Source organism: Sarcophilus harrisii, chromosome 1 (assembly GCF_902635505.1).
Source record: "Sarcophilus harrisii chromosome 1, mSarHar1.11, whole genome shotgun sequence".
In the NCBI taxonomy this organism is placed as follows: domain Eukaryota; kingdom Metazoa; phylum Chordata; class Mammalia; order Dasyuromorphia; family Dasyuridae; genus Sarcophilus; species Sarcophilus harrisii.
The window spans coordinates 647,754,254-647,779,558 of NC_045426.1; the positions used below are offsets into that span (position 1 = coordinate 647,754,254).

The 25,305-nt window shown below is 41.6% G+C and overlaps 1 protein-coding gene across 11 annotated transcripts in view; it reads left to right on the top strand.

Moving 5' to 3' along the window:
- Positions 1-25,305, top strand: part of DNM2 (dynamin 2) — a 76,647-nt gene that overhangs the window by 34,727 nt on the left and 16,615 nt on the right. For 4 of the 11 annotated variants that reach the window (XM_031947540.1, XM_031947533.1, XM_031947536.1 and 1 more), the window contains exons 3-15: positions 6,224-6,373; positions 6,810-7,013; positions 7,679-7,777; positions 8,480-8,640; positions 9,459-9,601; positions 11,462-11,597; positions 11,970-12,037; positions 12,788-12,926; positions 15,116-15,202; positions 15,600-15,670; positions 17,793-17,844; positions 18,648-18,659; positions 23,536-23,649. In XM_031947540.1, coding sequence (XP_031803400.1) covers positions 6,224-6,373; positions 6,810-7,013; positions 7,679-7,777; positions 8,480-8,640; positions 9,459-9,601; positions 11,462-11,597; positions 11,970-12,037; positions 12,788-12,926; positions 15,116-15,202; positions 15,600-15,670; positions 17,793-17,844; positions 18,648-18,659; positions 23,536-23,649 — 1,436 coding nt within the window. Of the gene's footprint in view, positions 1-6,223; positions 6,374-6,809; positions 7,014-7,678; positions 7,778-8,479; positions 8,641-9,458; positions 9,602-11,461; positions 11,598-11,969; positions 12,038-12,787; positions 12,927-14,318; positions 14,458-15,115; positions 15,203-15,599; positions 15,671-17,792; positions 17,845-18,647; positions 18,660-23,535; positions 23,650-25,305 lie in introns of all 11 variants that reach the window. The other 7 variants (XM_031947541.1, XM_031947535.1, XM_031947537.1 and 4 more) reach the window with 3 other exon arrangements.

The following is a 25,305-nucleotide window of genomic DNA, read 5'->3' on the forward strand; positions in this document are numbered from 1 at the left end:
TTTAGAGTTGTGTTCATGTAGTTCCCGAGTTTGTCTTAACAGGTAAACTCCCAGGTATATTATATTGTATACAGTTATTTTAAATGGAATTTCTCCTTCTATCTCTTGCTGCTGGACTTTGTTGGCAATCCTCTCCTTAGAACCTAAACTAAAAAATCTTATGTGTTGGGGGGGGAGGGTGCGTATTTATCTGTAAACAAATTATATTCCACAGTCTAATAATATAAGATACTTTTTTGTCTTTTTATCCCTAGCACCTAGGATGGTTTTTGGCACATAGTGGGAACTTAATAAATATTTGATTACATTCAGTAAGCAGTGGCTTAGCCTCATAATATTTGGTTTTTTGAAAGATGAGTTCAGACATCTAAATATGTTTGTAAACTTGAGTTGGGAGGACTTAATGGCCTAAGATTGTTTTGTCTACTAGCTCCCTAAGAATTCTGACTGTCAGATGAAATACAAGCTCTTCACAGTGGTTAAAGCTACTTCCTGTAAATTTTAAGATGGGAATTTGAGTGTGTGATACTTCTGAGAATGGCACTGGATTTGATGAATCACCAAATCTGTTTTCTGAATATGTGTTTATTTGGGATGTCTTCCAAATGTTGGTTGAGTTTTGTTTCTTTAGATAGTATCATCTTGTTATTCAAACCAACCCTGATAATTATTAATTTCAGCTATCTTTATTTTAAAATTATCCAAAGTCCTTACCAAAAAGAAAATCAGGTAGCCTTGCTGAAATTTCTTCATCCTAAGGATTGGAAAGTTTGCAGTTCAAGCTCTGGAATCCTGTGAACTAAATTGGTAAGGAAGGTTGTAGATAGCACATGGATAAAAAAAAAAAGCAATTGCAGTCCATTCAAGAAACATTTATTTCCTCTACTTTAGACTGCAAACAATATCTTAGCAGTTTGGAAGGCTCACCTGAAGCCTCTCAAGATCTAAGAACTATATATTGCTGCCTTCTGATTCTCTAGTGGAAAATAGGAAATCAGTATGGGTTTTTATTGGTCTAAAGCATGGGAGAAGAGATGTTTTATTTTTAATTTTAATTATTTTTATACCAATCACTTCACAGTGAATACCATTTTCTTCCCCTCCCCCTCAACCATCCCTTATAACAAAAGCAGTTAATTAAACTAAATGCTTTAGTGACTATGTGACAGCTGTGCAAAATGGCTTACCCATAGTCTTAATAAGAAAAGGGAAGGAAGTTTCATCATAGGTTCCTTGGAAACCAAATTGGTCATTGCATTAAAACTGATTTCTAATATATTTTAGTGTTTTTATTTAAATTAATTGTTAATATTATGTATATTGTTATGTTTTTCTTTATTTGCTATGCATCAATTTATACAAGTCTTCATCACTTTGAGTGAGTCATCAAGTATCAAGTATTTAGTAAATTTGCCTGTTAATGTGCCAGGCCTTGTGCTAAGTGCTGGAGATAGAAAAAACAGCAAAAACAACCCTTGCCCTTGAGGAAATTGACAGTGTCATGGAACAAATAGTAAGCAAACAGCTATGGACAACCAAATTTGTAGAGAGGATAAATTCCTTCAGCAGAGCAAAGGCACTAGCATCACAAGGAAGTTAAGATTTTAGCCATATTTGAAGAAAGCCAGGGAAGGGAGGAAGTAGAGATGAGGAGAAAGAGAATTTTAGGCATGTGAAGCACCCAGTGAAAATAGCAGTGGAGTGTTTTACTCAAGGAAGAGCAAGGATGCCATTGTCACTGAACTATATAATATTTAGAAGGAATCGGGGAAGAAATGGAGTATAAGAAGACTGAAAAGATAGGACTTTGTTATGCCAGACAGGATTGTATATGTAATACTAGAAGTAATGGGGAGCCACATTGAATGACTGTGTCTTATTCAGCCATTCCCCTAATCAATGAGAAATCACTTTGATTCCGATTTTTTTCTATTACAAAAGTGCTATTATGAAAATTTTCATTTATTCCTTATATCTTTGATCTCTTTGGGGTTATCCTCAGGAGAAGTATATCAAATCAGAAGGTATGAATTAATAAATTTCTCCTTAATTCCAGATTCTTTCCCAGAGCAATTCTCAACACCAACCAGGCATTAGTATTCCTGTCTTCCCACTGCTCCTTCAATACTGACTTTTTCTTTCCTTTATCATTACTGCCATTTTAATGACTATAAGGTAAATCAGAAATAGCCTCGGAAAGAAGTTTTAGTAGGGACATGATAGCTGTGTAAGAATTTAAAGGACCTTCATGTGAAAAGGGGTTTTGACTTGGCATTTTTCTTTGTTTCAGAAGGCAGTCTAGAAATTAAAAGACCTCCAATTACTTTATATACTTAACAGATACTAAGAAATGTGTGTGGGAGGGGAGGGAAAACAAATATATAAATAGGCCCTCTCTTCAAGGAGCTTGAAAAAATGGGATAAAAATGAAAATAGCAGCATGAGGATTGAATACAGTAGTACAATTAAAATTAAATATTTGACTTCTTTGTACAGAACAGTAAACAATACCAAAAAGCCAAGCTGCTCTCAAGGTGGTCCCACCCAGAGAGAGGGGGAACATCAAACTTGTTGCCCTGGTGGTTACCGGTTACCCAGAGGAAGAGATTGGGGCTGGGTTGGGAGAGAAGGGATTTGTCCTTAAGTAAGCTTTTGAATTAGGCCGGTGCTGATTGAACCATAGCCAAAGCTGCTTCTGTCATCTCCAGACAGAGAAGTGCAATATTTGGAAACTTTTGGTTTCTTTTGTATCTCATGTTACAAGGAGACAATTTTTCAGCCTCTGGGCTGAGGGGGCGGAGAGGGGAAAGGAGAAATGTCAGCCTGAGCCTGGTCCTGACCCTGCAAGGTTAATAAAAGTTCAGGGCCTCTGGGCTGGTACTAAATCAGGTGGAGATCCATCTGCTACCCTGTGAGGCAAACACAATGCTCCATCTCATCCTGAGCCTAGGGCCAATGAATGGGCTCTCTTAAGGAGAGCAAATGTTTGTTTGCCCATATAAGATGGGAGTTCTGCTCTGTTCAGGCCAGTGACTAGATCCTTCATGTACCTTTGTTTTTCTTTGTTTCCAACTGAAGAGAGCTCTTAGGCAGTTACACTGGGCTCCTTCTACTTGGAACCCCCTGGCAACCTGCTGGGCATCAGTTTACTTAAATAGTTGTCCCTGATGCTATGTGAGGCATGCATGCCTCTGGACTGTCAATGTGGACTATTGTTTTTATCATCTCCAGCCATTAGGACAAGGCACTTGTCACAAGGGTTAGTATAAAGTAGCACTTGCCCAACACAGTGGGCTACACCAACAAATCTTACCATCTACTCCATACCCACCCTGAATGCCGGGTTATATTGTTGGATAGATAATTTGAAAGCGATATAGAGAATATTGCAGGACATTGTCTCTGTGCATGTATACAAGTAGAGCATATTAGAGTGTATATGTGTACAAGATATATATTATAGATATATAGATATATATATATGTGATGTATACACACATGCTGTTTACCATATTCTCTCCTTGTATATAGTCTTTAGCATTCCTATGTTTGTGTTTGTCTTGCTGGATCCTGGCATAGGGATATTAAGGGGCAGATATTCTCAGAAGCAAGATGCTACCCATTATCCCATTATGCACCTATAGTAAAGATCCAGTAGCTTTAAAGTAAAGGCTCATCATTATTCTGTTTGATTAACATGACTTATAGGAAACAACTTTTTGATGGGAACAGATGTCTTGGAACTTGGCTCTGGACCATCACACAGTTGTATTTCAGAAAGGAACTGAATTTGGGAGGGGGAGGAGGAATAAATTTGAAAGCACCTTACCTACCAGATGAGGAGCTCCAGTGATCTTGCTGTAGGAAATATGAGCTCATCAGAGTCTTTGTGGAGGAAGAAAAGCTTGCATTTATACTGTAATATGCAACATTGCATTTGGATTTTATTTAAAGTTTTCCTTTTCAACCTGAAATTTGAAACCTTGTGAAAAGGTCAAATTTGGTGGAAGCTTAATTTTTTTCCATTTTTTCCCCCTAAGCATCACTGCCATACTACATATATATGTGTGTGTGTGTGTGTGTGTGTGTGTGTGTGTGTGTGTGTGTAAATTTACTATAAATAAAAATTTACATCCAGAGATTTGAAAGCTCTCTTCTGGGTATTTGCATTTGCAGTTGGTTGTTAGAAGTGTCTCAAAAGTGTTTCTCAGTGAAAAATGACCTTGGCCACTTCCTAGATCTGGCATTTCCCCAGGTATGTCTATTCAAGGACCTTGTAGGATTAAGGCTACTCTTTAGTCAAGACAGAGGGAAGCAAATGTTCTTATAACTTCTACACTTAGAGGTCCATTGTGGCCCCTGAATATATATATTTCATAATCCCATATTCTAGTTCTTCAATTAATTCCCTTTCTCAGTACCAAGTTTTCTTTCCTTAGTCACTTAGTTTCTTCTAAAAAATGCTTATTCTTCCACTTATGTAGGTACTGTTGGGAATGTGGCAACAGGAAAAATACAGGGGGGCAGCTAAATGGCGCAGTAGATAGAGCACCAGCGCTGAAGTCAGGAGGACCTGAATTCATATCTGATCTCAGATACTTCAATAGCTGTGTGACCCTGGGCAAGTCACTTAATCTCAATTGCCTCAGCAAAAAATAAAGTTGTAGCTCTAATCCTTAAAAATAAACAAAAAACTTTAAAAAAGGAAGAATACGGGTTTGTAAAGGACCTTCTCTAGTGGTGTTACTGGAGGAAATGAAGTCCAAATATTTCCTCACTTCCCTGGAAAGGGGAAAGGCAAGAGAGATTACTTTGAGCTTAAGAAAAAAGCCAGCATTAGTTTTGTTTTTTGTTTGTTGATATCTCAACAGAAGCAAATGATTGATTAGTGATTTGGAATCCAGGACAGCTTCTCCTGTCCAATCCTGAGATGTCTATGTGATTGCTCAGATAGCTGACATCCACTGGTTGGTGAAGCTCCTGGTTTTCAAGAGCAGTTGTCAAGTATGAATATGTAAAAGGCTTATATTCTTTGGAGCTAATTTTCTTCAATACAAATTTATTCAAATTCAATAAAATTGCTAAATAACCACTGTGTTGTAAGACACTAGGTTTGAGGTACAAAGATGAAGAAAATACTGGCCTTATCATCAAGGAGTTTTCAGTCTACTGTACCAGAGAATATGGAATGTATATATAGCTCAGTAAAGTGTTAAGTACGATAGGTGGCAAAGGAAAAATCCATACAAAATGCTCAAGGAAAAGGTGATGCCATAGTGACGACCTAGAAGGGAAAATCAAAAGTGGCATCTGGCCTGAGCCAGGAAAGGAAAGATCTAGAGGCAGAGGATATTTCAGGATTGGGGAACCCCCCCCCCCACCCCTGCAACAAGATATCGAAAGAAAGAAAAGATTGGAAAACAATAAGTGATCCACTGGGGCTAGCATGGAGCTTGTGTACACATACACGTGGATGCTAGATTCTGCTTGAGTTCTTCCAGGAAACTGGCAAGTTCTGTCCCCAAAGATCTGTAAATCCATGGGCCATTAGATGCCATCTCATTAATTATAATATTATTTCACATGTGAGACATGAGGGTCAAGAGAGGACAGGCTGCCTATCAGTCCAAGAGGAAGGAGCAGAGCTAGGATTGGAGACCATGATCTCTTCCCACAAATCAGCATGTTATCATGGCCCCCAATAATATTACAGAAAAGCAAAGGGGAGTATCTCCCCCTTCACTCCCGACAGATTCAGCAGCCCAAGGAGGTGTCTTTATATGCCTGACCTTGTAGAGAACAGGTAGCAATGAGGCAGATTTAACTGCTTTGTGACTGTGAATAATAATTATCTCTGGACCTAAATTTTCTTATCTATAAAAAGGAGATGGTACTTGCCTTTCTTATCTCCCAGGATTGCTATGGGGAATCACATGAAATCAGGAGCGTTTTCTGACCAGATACTGACATATGACCTAATCTTCACCATTATAAATGTTTGCAGACTAGTGGTTTTGATGCTTTGAGTATGAGGTTGGCTTCTTGCATAAAATCATTTATTCTCCTCTTGATACCTCCTTACTAATCACTGTTGGTGATAGTCAGCTTATAGTTGGGATGTTGGCTCTCTGGGCTTTAGATCCGAGAAACAAATCAAAAACAGATAGTGCTGCTGTTAACTGCTGCTGCTTCTAAACCTGGCAACACTCGTTTCCTCTTCCAGAGTATGCGGAATTTTTGCACTGTAAGTCCAAGAAGTTTACGGACTTTGATGAAGTTCGCCAAGAGATTGAAGCAGAGACTGACAGGGTCACGGGGACCAATAAAGGCATTTCTCCCATCCCCATTAACTTGCGAGTCTATTCACCACATGGTAAGCAACATACAATATTATTTGTTCGTTTGTATATGAATATTGGAAGTTGATATTTTTTACCTTTTCTTCAAATCATACTAATATTTTCAGAGTGATATGTCTTAAAGACACCAAGACCAGATAGCAGTGACCTTTAATGTCTCCCTTCAGCTGCCATTATCCTTATGGGACATGTAACACTGTGACACAATAAGCATTTTAAAAATCAGACTAATTGATTAGTCACTGAGAGTATAAATAGATAATTGGTAAGATTCTGAGACAGGGAAGTTCTCCTGGAACATTTTCTGATGTAAGCCAATTCACAGGAATTGTGAGCAGAGTACAGATCTTGTCAGACAAATCACCAGGTAAATTGTTGATTAGTTGTCAATTTTATGTTTTTCCTAAGCTTTGAGGCTGATTTTCCTTCAATTTTGGTTTTTACTTTTAGTGTTGAATCTAACCTTAATTGACCTTCCGGGTATCACCAAAGTACCTGTTGGTGATCAGCCTATGGATATTGAATACCAGATCAGGGATATGATCCTCCAGTTCATTAGCAAAGAGAGCAGCTTGATTCTTGCAGTCACACCAGCCAACATGGATCTAGCAAATTCAGATGCCCTCAAGATGGCCAAGGAAGTTGATCCTCAAGGTAAGTCCTAGAATTCCCAGTACCAGACAGAAATAATTGTGAACTTAGAAGGGAACAAGGAAAGGAATGAAATATCTGGGAAAGGATCATTGGATCAGTCTGTGCTTCTAGAAAAAGACTTGAGTTATGGATTTTGACCTTTCATATAAAAAGATCCTCTAGGAATAAGTCTGTACAGTAACTGAGAGCATATCCTAAGGGGTTAGCTGCTGTTTCTATACCTGTACCTTGGTGAATCTCTCAATATTTGTTCTCCATTAACTTAATTGGCTATCGAGCAGATGACTGGCTGCAATAGGCAATTAATAGATGAAATATATTGTTACTGGTGAATTTTCTTGTTTCAGTATGAAACCCATGGCTCAAGAAAGTAGAAAGAGGTGAGATTTTGACTAATGTGTAATTATCAATAATTGCATTAAAAGCATGATAAGGCAAGAGTTGACTGGTAACAATGGTGTATTTCCTACAAAGTATTTAGATTGACTGTGCTAATAGCCTTGGGACCATGACATTAGAGTCACAGCTTAACATCCTTGTTTGTTAAATTCTTGCTAGGTAGGATAGATATTCTGCAAGTTTTTCCATACTGTCCCAATGGAGAATCCTCCTGGTGATTTCCTTAAGATATTCCTTTATGTGTGTCTGTCTTGTGACTTTTTCAGGCTTACGGACTATTGGTGTTATAACCAAGCTTGACCTAATGGATGAAGGCACAGATGCCAGAGACGTGCTTGAGAACAAGTTGCTCCCTTTGAGACGGGGTATGACTGTAATTCAATCCTTTGGGACCTCTAGTGAGGAACAGTTTCCTTAGTGTGTTTGGGAGCCAAGATGGAGAGGAAATTCTGGACAATGAGCAACCCCTTCCTGGGTTTTGTCATGTTCTCTTCTTCACCCCACTTTTTTTAGCCATATACATGTGGTTTAAACCTCACCCCCATCTTTGCAACTAGCAGATAAATGGAGAGAGAGCACAGTATTATGGAAAGAGCACTGAGCTAGACTCTTAAGTCCCCTAAGAAGGAAGTCATGAATCATGTTTTCATTATCTTTTATATCTTTTCCAGGGCATAGCGCAATGTTCTACATATAGAAAATAATGGGGATTTTTATGGATGATTGAGGGAGATTGAATTCTAGGTCCTAGATTTTCTACTGACTTGCTGGGTGGCCTTAAGCAAGTCATTTCTCTTCTCTGGGCATTTATTAGATGAAATGATGACTTACTTCTCAGTTCTAAAGTTATATGATTTGAAATCTTAAAGATTTTTTAAAATGATTTCTCCAAAAAGCTCAAAAGTTGTCATATTCAATGAGTGGGATTTAGTTTGCATCCTTCTGTAGAGGCTTCTTCCACTTCAAGTAGCACCTTCTTACCCATCAGAATGAAAAGTTTGACTTTCTTCTGAATTACCTTATTGGTTAAAAAGTACCACATCCTCAAGTAAGTGATTTCTCTACAGGTTATATTGGTGTGGTAAATCGGAGCCAAAAAGACATTGATGGGAAGAAGGATATCCGAGCAGCCCTTGGGGCTGAGAGGAAGTTTTTCCTCTCTCACCCAGCATATCGACACATAGCAGACCGAATGGGCACCCCTCACTTACAGAAGACCCTGAACCAGGTATAAGACTTATGAGTTTTGGTTGGATTTTTTCTCCCCATCTCTGTGAAGTGTAGGATAGATCGTCCTGAAGGTTTGTTGGAGGGATTGTTGACCCCTTCTCCATTAGAATTGGGCTTTTGTTAGTTTTGGTGTTCTGTGATTCCTGAATATCATTCTTAACCAGTTTTTGAAGAATCAAGAACATTGCTATTCCACAGCTCTGGAAACCTCGAGTTCCTCCTGTTAGTGGGTGGGTGAGTAGGTATGCAGGTGTTAACTATGAGTGGTCATGATGCATACTGTGGAGAGGGCAATAGTTTCAAGCTAGAATTAGAACAGAAATAACCCTGCTTCTCAGAGAAGACGGGGCAGGAAGGGAGCAAAGATTCAATGGAAATGGCTTCTAGCTCAGGAACTAAAGAACATTGCTATATAGGGAGAGAGTGATGAAAAGTTTCAGGAAGAGCTAGCATGTCTGCATGAATTCAGAGGCTTTTTAGTTGCCATGAAGTCCTACAAGAGTTGTTAGACCAAGAAGTACCTGTCCCCAGAGTTACTGCAGCAATAGCTGGCCAGGAATTTGGCAACCTTGGGACATTGAGATCTTAGAACCCTTATTCTTATAAGTTTAATTGGTTCCTGTTGCCATCCAAAGTAGCACTACTGTACACAGTTCCTTTATCCTTCCTCCATTGGAATATGCTCTGGCTTGGCTCTCTCGTGGGCTTGCCTGGAGCAGGAATTCAAAGCAATGTGAAGGCTTTGTAACCTTTAGTAAGGGCTTCTAATCTTGTTGGTGACTGATGCGGATCTTATCTCTGACCCTTTCAATTTAGCAACTGACCAATCACATCCGAGAGTCTCTGCCTGCTTTGCGCAGCAAGCTCCAAAGCCAGCTGCTGTCTTTGGAGAAGGAAGTGGAAGAATATAAGAATTTCCGGCCTGATGATCCCACACGGAAAACCAAAGCCCTACTTCAGTAAGTACCTTGCTCACTGGCCTGGTTTGTGACCTAGTATCTCAGGGTTGAACCCTTCTTTTTGTCTAGGGAGCTTTCTTCCCTATTTTCTCCAGTTAAAGGTAACTTGGGCATCTAAGCAACACAGTGGATATTTGGGGGGGGGGTGTGAGGATGCAGTTGGTGTGAGTGTCCCAAAAGAATTTGGAAGTTTAGATAATTTCTAAATGAAGAAGCAAGTTTTACTATAATTGTAATACTAATTAAAGCAGGCTAGATTCCAAGAAAGGAAGATAGCTAAGGCCAACAAGCAATCAGATAAATTTATAGGGATTTGGGGAGTAGAATACAGAACAAAAAACCAGAGCTGAGTAAATAACATTTACTTATGTAAAATGACATGAGAATTGGGGTTCACATGATTGGTGGGAAGTTTGGTAATGAAGTCTAACAACAACTCACTTTCTTCTTTCATGAAACTAAAAAATGCTCATTGTTTGAGTTTAGGACAAGATAGAAGTCCAGACTTTTAGATGACAAATTAGAAATTATTGTATAATTGCTTGGTGGAATAAAGATATCAGGTCCAACACAGTTTCTTTCACATATTCCCCTTGGTTATATCACATCACTTCCAATAGATATATTCCAAAGATGACATCATTACTGGAGCCAGGTATTACATTCCTAATGGTTGCTCCACATCAGATAGAGTGCTGGGCCTAGAGTCAGGAAGACTCATCTTCACGTTCCAAATTAGCATTATGACCCTGAGCAAGTCACTTAATCCCATTTGCCTTAATAGTCTCCTCTGTAAAAATTAACTGCAGAGGGAAATGGCAAATTACTCCATTTTCTTTGCCAAGAAAACCCCCAAATGGGATCCCAGAGAATGAGGCATGAATGAAGCCACTGAACAACAACAATAGATCACTTGCTTTTCTTCTGTTTAGGTAGATCAGCTGCTGGCTTTTGGAGCATAGGGAGAGGAGGGTGTGGGGATTCATGCTGTGGGATGCATACATACTGAATGGCTATGGGAATTTAAAAGGAACATTTCACAGAAGAGGCCTCTAAATTCCAATTAGTGCAGTAGCTACTTCTCCTTTCCCAGTTTAGAGAGTTTGGGGATAAGAGATGTATAGAAGGTAGTTGAGATTGTCTGGTTAGTTATCATTTGACACCTAGATTTTTGTGCCTCTAGGGAAGAGTAAATGGGAACCTTTTGGGTGGGATCCTCTGGTTTTCCTCTACACTTGGGATTGGCTTCAAGAAGTTGATGGATTCAGCACCAGCCCTGAAGTTAGGAGGACCTGAGTTCAAATCTGGCCTCAGACACTTCACACTTTCTGGTTGTGTGACCACCCTGGGCAAGTCACTTAATCCCAATTGCCTCAGCAAAAAAAAAAGTTGATGGACTCACAACTGTGAATCTTTTCTAATTGTTAGTTCCATGGGAATGCCTTTTTATCTTGATAACGCTGCTACAAATAGTGGAAAATAGGTCTGGGCTTTGTAATTGATGGGAGGTGTGCAATAGTCTTTCTGGTAGGCCTAGGAAAACTGGTCTTGTGCATATTGACTGTTCACATTGAATCATCTCCATTTTTCATTTGGTTTCTAAGCATAATTATGAGGATTCCAGGTATGTATTTTTCAATGATATTATTCCTTGCCTCTTTTGTTCTGCTTCTGTACATTTAGATTCCTATTCCTATAAATTTAAATGGTTTTGTGAGCTATGTTTAAAGTGCTAAATTAATAATTGGCTTTTGTGTTTTTTCTTGAAAGAAAAATTGTGTGCGTCATCAGTTACCTTATTGAGAGAATAGTTACTTTGATGTGAGACAGCTTATTCCTTCTTTGGCCTTGCCATTTTAGGATGGTCCAGCAGTTTGGTGTGGATTTTGAAAAGAGAATTGAAGGCTCAGGAGACCAGGTGGACACACTGGAACTTTCTGGTGGTGCAAGGATTAACCGCATCTTTCACGAGAGGTTTCCATTTGAGCTTGTGAAGGTGATGTATTCTTCTATGCTTCTTTTCATTTCTATCAAAGGGACAGTTAGCCTTTCCCTCCAAGGGTTCATGGAGGACATTACTAAATGCTTTTTCAACCGATAATCAGCAAGGCATGCCTTCATATTCATAAATAAATTCACATTGATTCTGCTTGGTTTTGAAAAGAATCAAATACTCTAGCTTGGGGGTTGAAGCATGCACCATATAGATGATCATTCTTCAGAGCTAATAGAATTCAAATAACCAATTATCAATTTTCTTTTAAAGATTTATATTGTAAAGGAGATAGCCAATTGTAACTCACTGCCTTAATTTGTTGGACTGCTGTAATTTTATAGATACTTTTCTCTGCATATTTTGTTTTTTTAGATGGAATTTGATGAGAAAGACTTGCGACGAGAAATTAGCTATGCAATTAAAAACATCCATGGAGTCAGGCAAGTATTAGGGTTGGGGGAAGAGGGTTAACTTCCTTCTGTCGACATGTTATTGTCTCAGCCAGGCCTCAGGGATGCCTGTGCTCCTGGCCTCTGGTATCCAAATTGGGAGGAGACCATGTTGATCAGGGACTGACAAGTCTCAGGGACAGAGCCCAGAGCTTTGGATGGTGGGGTGAAGAGAGGTGGTCAGTCTGGTGTGTTCTTCCTTAGTGTCTCCCAGGACAAATCAGTTGCCCTTCAGTATTTTGACACATAAGGGCAAAATTTTACCTCTGTCTTATTTGAGGGCTGTAAGTAGGACATTACATAATTTACTGCACTATTCATAATTGTGACCACAAATGCCACCCCTTCCTTCCATCCAGTCTTGTTATGTTTGTGATGTAAAATGAGGTTATATGTCAGCCACCTGTCTTGGTAAAAGGCTTTAAAACAAAGAGTATGAGGGGATGGATTGTCTGAAGGGATAAGAAGGGGCCCAGATCTGAAGGCAAACCAGAATGGGAGAGAGATGAATTTCATATTGTTCACACTGAATGTTGCTAAGAAAGAATAGACTTCTATTGCCAAATTGAACCTCCTTAACACTGGGAATTTCTCTTTAATGGGAAGTGAGCCTTTGACTCAGATATGTGATTATTGCAATTTCTTCAGTTAACCAAATAGTTGCCATTAATATTGTTGATTGTTTTTTGTTTTTCTTTGATTATTTCCCTCACCCTTGCCCTTGTGGTTGGACGTGCATAGGACGGGGCTCTTCACCCCAGACTTGGCATTCGAGGCCATTGTGAAAAAGCAGCTGGTGAAGCTGAAAGAGCCTTGTCTGAAATGTGTCGACCTGGTTATTCAGGAGTTAATCAATACAGTTAGGCAGTGTACCAGTAAGGTATTGAGCCCTCCCTGAGGGTTATGGAAAAGGGAGCCATGGGGGGATGGGCGGTATCAGGATTGCAGTGCCCTGCCTGCTCTGGCTGGTCAGTCTCCCCAGATTACTTTTACTTCCAGGAGGATGGCCAGGTAAGGGACTCTGGACTGTGGAGGGTAAGACTATATTGAAATTGTTTGGATCATCTTCCCCACTCTTCAGTGAGGTCACCAGTGTCTCTCTAGAGACTCTCGAGTGAATGGGGGAAGCAGAAGATAGAATGTGGAAGGAGTGCCAAGCAGGCCTCAGGAGGTGGCCAGCCGAGTGGCAGCTTACTCTGGGATCCTGATGTCCGACATAGCATGTGTCTTGACTGATTTAAAATGCTGCTTTGCTACACCCTGGGAAGCAGAAAATTGAAATGTGCCCCTTCTTGAAACTGGAAACCCCACCCCTACCCCACCCCCAATCCTCTTTTCATCATGGATTTTTTTTCTTTTTGGGAAAAAAAAAATGGCCCCATGGTATGATGTTTTGCATGAATCCACTGCTTCAGAGCCAGTGTGCTGAGGGTGCCGAGAAGCCCTGAGAGCGACAGAATGCTACAGTGAGCATGTGGGTAACTGGTCTGTCAGATCTGGCTTCACCCCCAACACACACACCCAAGGACAGCTTTGGCAGTGATCCCCAGTCTGCAGCCTGCCTCCTGCTGTTCTCCAGGCAGGGCCAGCGTTCTGCAGAGGGAACATGGCCCCCCTCAACAGGGGAAAGTTGAAGTGTATCTCCAATAGTCATTATGATTGGCACAATCAATTCCTACTCTTGGCAGGAAATATCCATCTCCCCAACCCTGACTCCCTGCTTCCCAGAGTGACCTGCTTCAGCTGAGCTGTGTAAATGCTTTCCCAAGGTTGTGTGTTGGCGTGTGCATGTGTGTGCACGTGCGTGTGTGTGTGTGTGTGCGTGCGTGCGTGCGCGTGGGTAGGTGTCCTGGGGTTGTCTTTAAAGAGTCAGGAGATTTTTGCTTATGCTGCGGTTCTCGATCTGTGTCATTTTTAAAAGCCTGCATTTGCTTTCCAAGCTTCTTCAGTCAAACCCAGCAGGGTTGGAAGTAGATTTTCAGAGACTACAACATGTATTTGAAAATTCAGGATAACCCACTGTATTGGGTGTAAGGTGACTAAAGCCATGATCTTGCATTATTGACAAGTCCAGCCAAAAGCCCCTTGAAATGGCTCTCCTTCCGAAGCAGCTTCCCAGGGCAAATGCCGAGGCTTTTATTATGCCTCTTACTAACTGGTTGCCTCTCTCCTTTTCTTCCCTCTCTCTGTCTTTTTGTTACTGTGTGTGTTTGGTCTGCAATGCCTTTTGGGGTCTCGTCTTTCTGCCTCCCTCGTGCTCTGCATGACGCAGGACGGGTCTCTTCACCCCCGACATGGCCTTTGAAGCCATTGTGAAAAAACAGATTGTAAAGCTCAAAGAGCCGAGTTTGAAGTGTGTTGATCTGGTGGTCTCAGAGCTGGCCACCGTCATTAAAAAGTGTGCTGAGAAGGTAATGGGCTAAATTTTTTTTCCATCTGTTAGTCTAATCTGAGCATCTGGAAAATCCTGGATTTTCCACAGGACCTGCCTAACTTACTGCCTTGAGCTTAATTCATGTTCTTTGCAAAAATGAAACCAGTTTAGTGGCATTATTTCTGGCCCGTGCCACAACTATTAACTGGCATCTGTGGACAGCCCCCAAAAATAAATTTGGAGGTCCTGCTGAGACGTATAACATAAGTGATATCTTGAACTACTGCCCAGGAAACCAAAAGCCAGAGCTTCAGGGGGTGTGGGGAAGGCCGTTCATCTCATTGGCATTATTGCTGCTTAGTATATTTGTTCACGATGTAATGCAGCAATGGGGGTGGAGGTGGGACAGGGGACAAAAGTGATATTTGACTGGTAAACACACTTCACCTCCTTTGAATGAAATCTTTTCCATCTTTGATTCTCTTTTTTAAAAAATATTTTCTAATCTCTAATTCTCTTGTCAACTCAGGCTGCCCATATTTGTCTCTTTAATGAGTGTTTGTGGTGACAAAATTGGGGATCATTGAAGTCCTTTCATGTCTTCTTGGCTCTCCCTGGCTTTCTGCTTTCTTAATGTAAATTGTGACGTTTGTGCTATGTAGAGCCATCTGACATGCCTCTTTCCTCCCCCACAGCTTGGCTCCTATCCCAGGTTACGAGAAGAAACAGAAAGAATTGTCACCACTTACATCAGGGAGCGAGAAGGGAGAACAAAAGACCAGGTATGCTTCAAGGGCCTTTGATACTATGTTCATTCAGCAGACATTAGATACTGCTAACTTAAGGACCAGATCACCTTAATGGCCACACTTTATGTGATTGATTCTGTATATGAACCTCTCATTTACAAGGGTGGTATCCAGCTCTGGGATGCCCAGTAGTGTGTACAGTAGTCATTGAAAAGAGGGATGTACTGAGAGCTTGGAGGTACCAGGCAGATGAAGCTTGGCCCTTTGCCTGAGTTGGAAAATAGTTACAGATCCCCCTCTACTGGTCAACTTGGGAGTATCCTCAAGTATTGTCGATGTGTGTTTGGATCTTTGGGGCACAGACAATTGATGGTAGGGCTGGAGTTTTGTTTTTGTTTTGTTTTTTAATTAGTAGCAATTATCTTTTCAGATCCTTCTTCTGATCGACATTGAGCTGTCATACATCAACACAAATCATGAGGACTTCATTGGTTTTGCAAAGTATGTATATTCTACGTGCAGCTTCTTGGATGTGGGAACCCTGCCACCAAATAGGGCTTAGAGCTGACCCTCCTAGAGGGCACCAAGGCTCCAGGCTCCAGGTGATGCTGGCTCAGAAAAATGATTGGGGGTGAAGATAATGTCCAGAAGAAGACATATTCTGAGTTTTGAGTCATTCTATCAGAGATGCTCATTAACAAATGAGATTTTCTATATGTCTTGCTTTAAATAGAATGCTTTAAAAATCAAAAAGAAAAATTGAAACTGAATCTGCTTGCAGATCATTGTGGCCTCATCAGTCCCTTCTTATTAAATGGGCCCAAGCAGCCCACTCTTAGTTACTTAAGAAACTTTGGTTCCTTTTAATTTAATAGAACCCTACCTTAATCTGGCTATTATCTTCTGCTAAGGAGCAATCATTTTCCTCTACACAGCCTGATCTTTTCTCAGACTTTGGGAAGAGTCTTTGAGGATATGTTGTGCCCAAGAGTGTTTTTGGTAGGTGATAAGGAGAAAAGTGCAATGGCTTCTCTGGATCTTCCTATGCCTTAGGCTATGGTAGCAAGCCATGACTGTGTTGGGTCACAGAAAAGCTCTGCTGTGCCTGTCATTTAAGATAAGAGTGAACTCAGTATCCTCATCTTGGATTAGCAAACCCCTGTGAGGTTCCCTGTGGCTGCTTGGTGTCCGTGTGGTGGAATTGAAAGTCCTGGGTCTCTTCCCCTCTTGATTGCTGCTCTTTTCCTCACTTTATTTCTGCTTTTCACACTTCATCCACAGTTCCTCCTTCTCACCATCTCTCCTGTTTTTCCTTTGATCACTTCATTCTTTCCTCTGGACTCCTTGGCCTTCCTCCCAATAATCCCAGCTGTTACTATACTGAGCAGCTTGTGACAGGGTGGGTATCTGCCTGCTGTGTATGCTGTTTCAGTAGTGTGTTAGAGGGACTTGGGCTATATCTGTTTTTGACAAAAATGGTGGTAAGTCCCAAGGCAATAAGATTTCCCTAGGGAACTAGTCTAATCCTCACTGATTGGCAGACTGAAAAAATAGTAAAAATGTTCCCTAGGCTCTGCTGTCATGAAGCCTGGTTACCATGCTCTGGGATAGGTTTGCACTCTGATCCAAACTTCTCCATTTTTTATTGTGATGTGTGAGTGCTGCCCGTTGTGGTTACATTGACATGACCTCTGTCCTCTAACAATTTGCGATTTGAAACAGCCAACCCTGTGTAAAGACAGGCATTCAAACAGAGCCTTATGTTTGAGTTCTCTTTCCCTCCCTCTTGATTTGAGTCTGGAAGTTGGTGGTTTTCCTTTTTGGAAATAGTTATTACACTCCTATCTCAGGTAAGTGGAGTTTTTCTTGCTAACAGCTACTCTTGCCACCAGCCTGGTCTGACACCTGAAATTTCATGTCAGGATGTCCCATTAGAAGCGATAGCCTCAGAATTAGTTCTGCTCAGGCTCTGGACTTGACAGTTTAAGGTTATCAAGAGGAGAGGGTATTGGGAGAGACCCTCTTACTACCTTGCCTGAGGATGAAGCTGTAGGCTGCTTTGCTCATGCTGCCAATGAGGCAGCACCACACCTGCGCAGACTTTTTCTGAGTCCCCCAAGGAGTCAGTGGCTTTGTCTAGGAATGGAGTTCAAGCAGGCTTCCTCACCTTTTGTGTTTCCTGGCACCTTTTGGACAGATCTTTAAGGAAGAAGCCTGGGAATCTCTCCTCAATCATTTTTCTAAATAAATGATATAAAATACATAGAATTTCGTTGAAATATAGTTCTTGAAATATATATTCTTATAATGTCATGTACCCTGGGTTCAGAATCCCTTAGTTCAGAGGTTTACATTCATCTGTATCAGTCACAATTTTCAGGTGCTAGAGCTAGGTTTTTTTATGCTATTTGTTTGTAGCCCTCTGTAGTTCTCCTTGGATAAAGAGTTACTCTTCAGTGGGAAAACGTTGATGCTAATGTCTCCAGTTCTGAGAGCTGTTTTTCCTTTTTTCGGCCCATTTTCATTCAGCCATTGTTTATTTACCTTCTCTCTATGCAGCTGGTCACTGGCTTCCTTCCCTCACTGCCCAGCTGCATAAGCTTTTGTTATGCTTTGGTTTCAGTGCCCAACAGAGAAGCACTCAGCTGAACAAGAAAAGGGCCGTTCCAAATCAGGTACATGTGCATGCCTGTGTTTCTTTGGGATTTGTTTCTGGGATGGGAGAAGAATGGAAAAAGCTGTTTTAGGTGCCAAGGGGGAGGTATTCTAGCTTTGGTGTGAATGGTTTCCTCAAGCCCTCCCTGTTTCACATGCCTCTACCAGAAGCTGCTGTCTAATTATAATTCCCCATCCTTTTGATCCTAAGTTCTACCTGTGTTTTGACATAATTCAAAACCTTTCAAGTGGCTGAATCTAAATCTCAACAGTAGTCACTATAGGGCTGTTTTATCACAGCTGCTGTCTCTTTCTTGGAAAGCACATTCTCTGTGAGACTCATCAAGTGTCCTGAGAATAAAGAAAGCAGTGCTGTACTAGTTCCATCCCAGCTTTTGGGAAATGGAAGGAAAGTATTCCCCGGGGAAATAAGACCCAGAGTAGAGTCCTGATGTTTTTTAGGAAAAAACACTTACCTTCACATAGTCTTTATAGAGGTCCCATCTCTCACGGGAGAGAAGGGACTATTTATTTAGCTTGCATGATTGAAGCCCCGGATTGGAAATTGTAACCTTTGCATGAATTTTATGCTTGCTTTAGGTAATACATATGTTATTGCTTTTTTGTTTGGAAAGATTATAATGAATTAAACATTAACACTGTGAATATAATTAATAGCATGTAATTTTTTTTTCTTTTGCTGTTTTTCTGCTCTTCCTTTTCTACCATTTTTTTGTGCTTCCTGCCCTTTCTCTATTACCTTGCTTCCCTCTTTCTGCTTTTCCTTTATTTACCCTACCACCCTAACTTTGTGAACCTAAAGGGTGAGATCCTGGTAAGTACCTACATAGTGTTTTAGTAAACCTTAGACAGATCTAGTGATGGAGACCTACTCCCAAAATATGACCCCAAAGAAACTGAGTTTTCATTGACCTGGAGCTGAGTACACTTAGTACATTGAAGATAAGAGCCTGTCCTCTCCCAGACCAGATACAGGTTCATCCAGTAAATTTATGGAGCCCTGTGATAGATAGCACGGCGCATACAAAGTTGGTTCAGACTTTGGCTCTCTTTTCAAGGTGCTGTTAGTCTCTGTAGATGGAGAAAAGAAGTGACTCAAATGAGTCTAGAAAAATCTATCTGAGCCTGCCCTCATTATCCCAGTAGTATGCTGACCTGCCTTCTGGCTTTTGTTTGTTTGTGATGGTGTTCCCTGCTCTTTAGAAAAGCCACCTCCAGTGGCAAGACTCATCTTAGTTTGATGGTCCTTTCCTCCGGCAGCCTCCTAGACCCATTCTTGTAACCCTTCCCAAAGCCTTGAAGATGAGCTTTTCTCACTGCTGCCCTGCAGGTAACCAACTGGCCCTCTTGGCTTTTGTGTTCACATAAGCAGGAAGAAGCAGTGGAGAGAAAGTATAACCAAAACAGAATCAAGTTTCTAAGGGGATTTCCTGTTGTTCATGTCCATAGTACTCAGTTTGTCTCATCTTGCTATCATTTGTATGCTCCTATTCTTCCAACTTTCCTTGCCTCGGAAATAGGGTGACAGCATCATTCTGTTTGGCATGAGCCCACACATCTTCCTGCTAAGTGTACTCAGTTCTGAAAAAGGTACCATTATCTCCCTTAATGATGGATGGTGACATTGTTACATCTTCCACTGGGGAGGCTAACAAGTGTGCAGAAATAAGGGTCAGAAGTCTTCTTTGACTGAGCGAGAAAATGGAAACAGTTAAAGTGTAATTCTAGAAGAGTGGGGTAGGACAAGGAAAATCTCCCTCCTTAAAGGACTCTTGGTCTTGGTTTACACCACCGGTCTCTTGTCTTTTCTTGCCTCATCTCTCCTTAAGCAGCAAGAAGTCAGACCATTGTCGGAACAGCTACTTTTTTTTCCCCCCTTTAATGCCTCACTTCTTGGTTTCCATTATACTATAGAGATTTTAAATGATTTCCATTTTCCTATCAGTTCAAATAGGCTTCCTTCTGCTTCCCAAGACCCTGTTTCTTTGGAGGAGAAGAAAATACTTCTATCTCTATTTCCCAGAGTACCTACCTTGGCTTTTTTTGAGCAAGGTCTCCATCATTGCTTGGGAGGTTTAGGATATGAAAGTCCTGCCTTGTGGTGATGGGAAGCTGCTGAGCCCTGACTGTGGTACTAAGATTGGTATGAGCTGGGCTACTCCAGGCCAGGAAGACAAAATCAGCATTCAGGAAGAGTGTTCCAAGATTTAGGCCCCCTTCCTTGATTCCCCTGTCCCTACCAGTTGACCAGCTCTCCCCTGAAGGCACCTTTTCGCAGGTAAGGCATTGGTACATCAAAATGTCTGCTTCTTTGCCATGTCTCATTCCCTTGTTGAATATTAGGTGGCCATTCTGTCCCTCATGACATGGCTCCTTGCTAGCCAAATGGGCCCATGGCAACTTTCCTTAGTCCTCTAACTGCACCACAGACTCTTTTTGGGTCACTGGGTTGAGTAAGCTGTAACCTTGGATCTGAATTTCCAGAGGATCTTATGCCTGTCTCCTCTGTACCTAGACCCTGGGACACTTATCCAGCTGCATTCTGGTTTTGCTGTCATTCCTGTTCTGTCTCCAGCTTCCTACTTCCCCCTTTTGAGACTGAATTATCTGCAGAATTTTCATATATAAATTTGGCTTTAAAATGAACTGAAGAGCCATCATATGTCTTCAAATTATAGATCCAATCCCAAAGAAAATCAGTCATTCAATTCTTTATTGGCCTTTATTTGCCATCTGATTGATCAGGGCTCCTTGCTTCTCTCCAGCAGGTGCACTATAAGAGTAAAAATCTTTTAAGTGTAACAGCCTGCAGTCACCCATAGCCTGTACAGCCAAGTGATTTATGTTTCTAACTCATTGTTGTCTCCTATATGGGCAGCTGCCTGGGTAGCTTACAAATTCCTGGGTGAGATGGGAAGCTGTGGTTTGTGATTGCTAAGAGGGAATACATCTGGCTGTGATCCTGACCAGCATCTTTGAGTTCTGGGACACAGTTGCTATTCTAGGCTGTCACCTAGATGTTTAGATTTGGGATTGAATGACCAGGCCTGCAATATTATGTTTTTCCTACCAGAGCAGAGTATCAAACTATTCTGAACCCTGGGCCCATTTGATTTTATCAGGGGCAGATCCAGCATTTCTCATTTGTCCTTAGCTCCCAGGCATTCACATTTCTCAACAGGTTTACCCACCTTCTTGAAGACCCTGAGCCCACTACCCCAGCCTGGTTTTTGAGAAATGTGCCACATGCTGTCCCGTTGACTGCTGTGTATTACTAACCTGTGTCTTGAGACTAGTGGTCACAGGCACTTATGTAGGATGACTGTGGGTGCTCTTCTCAATTCTTGTATGTGTTTTGGAAGCCCATGTATTTGAATCCATAAATGTGTTAGAATTTCTTATTTGGGGGGGACATAAGGACCCATTTGAAAGTTTGCAAATTATTCCTCCACATGAATGGTATTTACAGAAATCAGACAGAATTAAGTTCCAAAGTCTCTGCCTTCCATGGGCAAAGCTATCTATAACTACGGAGAGGGGAGTAAAAGATAGGTGTGGTTGATGCCTTATAGATGGAGGTTTCTGGCTGGACCACACACTATGGAGCTTCTGGCCGGGATTGACATCTGACCAAAGACTAGTTTGCTTCCTCCTTGTTTGCTTGCCTTCCTCTCACCTCAAGGAGAAGAAAACATAATTCAGAGGTTTACTGTCTCTGGGCTGGAATCTCTTGCTGTGTCTTTGAGGAAGCACCTACTCATTCTGAACCTAACCTGGCCTGCCCTCGCTCAGGCTTTTGGAGGAAACCATGTTAATGTATTGATTATCTCCTATCCTGTTTCTCTTTGATAGGGACTCTGACAGTCCCAGGGAAAGGAGGAAGCTAGCACTTACTCCCATGGGACCTTTAAAATCTGAACTCATGCCATAGGAGTGGGCGACCAAAGCACCAATCTTATTCAAGGCCCAAAAGGGCTAACCCAAAAGAAGGCAGCCACGCAGCTTCTGTGCCTTTGCTTATAATGAAATACTAGCAAAGGCACCAGGTGGTTTTGTCCTAAAGCATCTTATGCCTCTGAAGCAGTAAAGCTCCTAGCAGGAAGAGGACTGGGTGCCATCTCTTACATTCACCCCAGACTCCTTAACAGGACAAGGAGTCTGGCTTCTTTAAGTGCCCTTCTGGCATGGCTAACAGAGCTTTGTTTCCCTTTGGCTCTCTCTAAATTGGTGTCCTCTGTGTGTTAGGACCTAAATCCTGGTAGGGTTCTAGGGACCCCGTCACCAAAGCTGTTGGCTACATTGATTAACCCCTTGGTATAGAAAGAGAAGGACATATGTGTGTCTCTGTTTCTTCATGAGGTAGACTAGTGATTCCTTCCATCTGCTAGTTGGTTGGACAGCTGTGGGAAGGCCAGGCCGATCAGTTTATCAAAACCATGCACACTGTTTTGGTGACATCTTGATGAAAGCTTTTTGGCAAGATGGTGAAGTAGTTGATGTACATGGCCTAGGAATTGGTTCTCTGACTAAAAAGAGAGAGTCTTGTGGAAAGTCCCTGGTTCTGGGCCTGAAATCCAAAGGGATCTCTACTGTTTTCCCTGGCTCTCAGTACCCGCAGCTCTGTCCCATAAGTGCCTTGGCAGGGTCAACACTTACTCATGTCCTGCTGTCCTTGCTGGTGACAACCTATACTTGGCAGTAAAGCTTCAGTCTGTCACTGCCTCCAAATCCATTCAAGTCCTGTTCTAGTCTCTGTTTGCTTCATGTTGGCCCTACCCTTGTGTCCCCAGCTTGAAATGTAAGGGGCTTTTCCCCAGGCCCTGGACTCCCATGCATGTCTTCTGTCTCCTTGTCTCCTCCCTTCTCACCTCCCAGGGGGTACAGCCTAGCACCTCCATGGAGGCTGACTCGGCTGCCAGGTGAGTGCCACAAGTAGGCACAGTGACATTGTCAGGGTGGAGACTGGGGAGGGGAGCCAGAGGCCCACGCCATTCTTCTAAAAAAACTGCTGCCCTACCTGGCAGAGAAGCATATGGCGACTGGCTTTTCATGTAAATTATTTGAAAGAAGTCTATCTTTTGAGTAAGTTTTGCTAATTGTCCTGAATATTGAACTAAACAGTTTCACAACTTTCCAACTCATTGTTGTCTTTAATGGCCTATGTAACCTCAAGAAAGTATTTCTTAGTGGAGAGTTCCATTGTGCTGTATACTTTGACCAAGTGGTTCCTCCAGTGCCAGCCATGCATAGAAGCATCGACATGGCCCATTAATACAACTGAATTGGATTTCTTCCCTTGTTGGCTGTCCTGGAACAGTTAAGCTATGGGCTGAATCACTGGCCCTCCTTTATATCTACCTAGAGTTGGTTGTTTGGCTTTAGTGAGCGCTGACATAGATCCAAAAATCCTGGAATAGGCCACCCCCTTCCATTCCATTTTAGATTGGATTAGCATTTAGGGTTAGGGTTAGGGTTGGGTTAGGGCAAGAACAGTTTGGAGTCTGAGGTTTTGACAGCCTTTGAAGGAGCTAGATTGTTACTCTGTTGGGAGTCTGCCAATTATTTTACAAGTCTGCTCTGTCTGGGTTTGACCTCTCTGGTTTCTTGGTGTGTTCTAGTAGGACAGTCAACCAGGTCACGCCCCTTTATTAGAACTCGGGTTTCAGACTGATCCACAATTTCTCCTCCAGGTGATTCGAAGGGGCTGGTTGACCATCAACAATATCAGCCTGATGAAAGGTGGTTCCAAGGAGTATTGGTTTGTGCTCACTGCAGAGTCCTTGTCGTGGTATAAGGATGAGGAGGTGAGTATCCATAAATCTGCTTGATCTATCAAGAAACACTACCCTGACGTGGACTGGTGAGCTGATTAAAAGCAAGCAGACTGGGCTGGGCACTATAATTTGCCGCCCAGTTTCTTTTGGGAAGCAGGTAATGGGTAAATCATAAATCATAAATCTCAATGGGAATATGGCCACAGCCTATATAAGCAAGGATGATAGGGACATTGAGAATGCAAATCCTCAAGCTACACAGAATAAGCATCACATCATAGTTGTGGTAGTAGTTGTAGCAACTGAAATGCATTAACTGAGCAGGAAACCAACCTGATGAGACCATATTCTGGACTATTTGACCCATATGTGACCAGGAAGCTATGCAAGATACCACCAGGAACTAGCCATCATGTAAACTCCTTTAGATGTTAACCCCAGTGTACTAATATTTATCCATCCCCTTCTTTTAGGCTCTTCTCTCTTCCCCAAGGATACTAGACTGAACTCACTAGTAAGCATGTAAGGAATGAAGATTTGGGAGGCTGGGGCTGGGTAGGTTTTATAAAGTAGATTAGAGGTCCTCATAAATGTTTGTTCTGCTATGTAGTTGTGGGTGCCCTTGGGCCTATGACTTCCCTTTCTCCCAGGAATTGACCTTACGACTCCAGGCCCAGCACCCTCTGCACTGTGCCTCAGGGATATATTTTTATCTAAATTTAAACTTTGTGTACATTTTATATTCTCCCAATAGAAGTTAAATTCCTTGTGAGCAAAGCCCAATTTCTTTTTTTCTTTACCATCTAACATAGGTAACACTTTATACAGAGTATGCACTAGATCAGTGATTATTGAGTTAAATTTAGTTTTGGCTTCTTGTCCTTGTAACCCTGAGCACTTTAGGTTGTAGTAGAAGAATGCTAAAGAATTAATTTCTGCTTTTTCTTGGAACCAAGCCTGGAAATGTAGGAGAGGTAGCTTAGACGAGTGAGTGGAAAACCCTGAATTTGGAGTTAATGGAGCTGGATTGGGTTCCTAGCTTTGCTCTTTACTTTCTCTGTGTGACTTTGGGCAAATTAAATATCCTCCTGAATCTGTTTCCTCCTATGAAATGCAAGGCTGGTGACCTCAATCACTTCAAATTCTTGATCCTGTGATCTTGGCTTTATTGGATAAAAGAGCAGAAGCCACATCAGAGCCAAGTCATCCTGAAGAACTTTTCATTTCTGAAATGAGGAAACTGATAGATTTTCCTATTTGCGTTGCCTAGACAGCTTGGTTGGTAGCAATATAAATCCAGCTGTAACCATGATTTTCTCTGCAAGGTCTCCCCATCCCCATGCTTCTCTTGTCTCACTTGTGCAGAGTGGTGACTTCTTCTCTGATGGCCTTCAGAAACCAACGCCTTCCCTCTTTCTCTATTTCATCCTTACATCTAATTTAGACTTCTGACCGTGACTAGTATTATGTCTTCACATTCCTCAGTCTCTTTAACTATGATCCTGCTTTTTAGGATCAAGGCCTTCAGGGTTCCTTGGAAATGTACAGTGGTCTTAACTGGTCTCCCCTATAATGTTACAAAAGAACAACTTTATGAGGATGGTGATTTGGAAAGAAGTTCTGTGCACAGTTTGGAAATACATACATTGATTATGGGCCCTGGCCCGGCCTGACCCTTTATTTGAA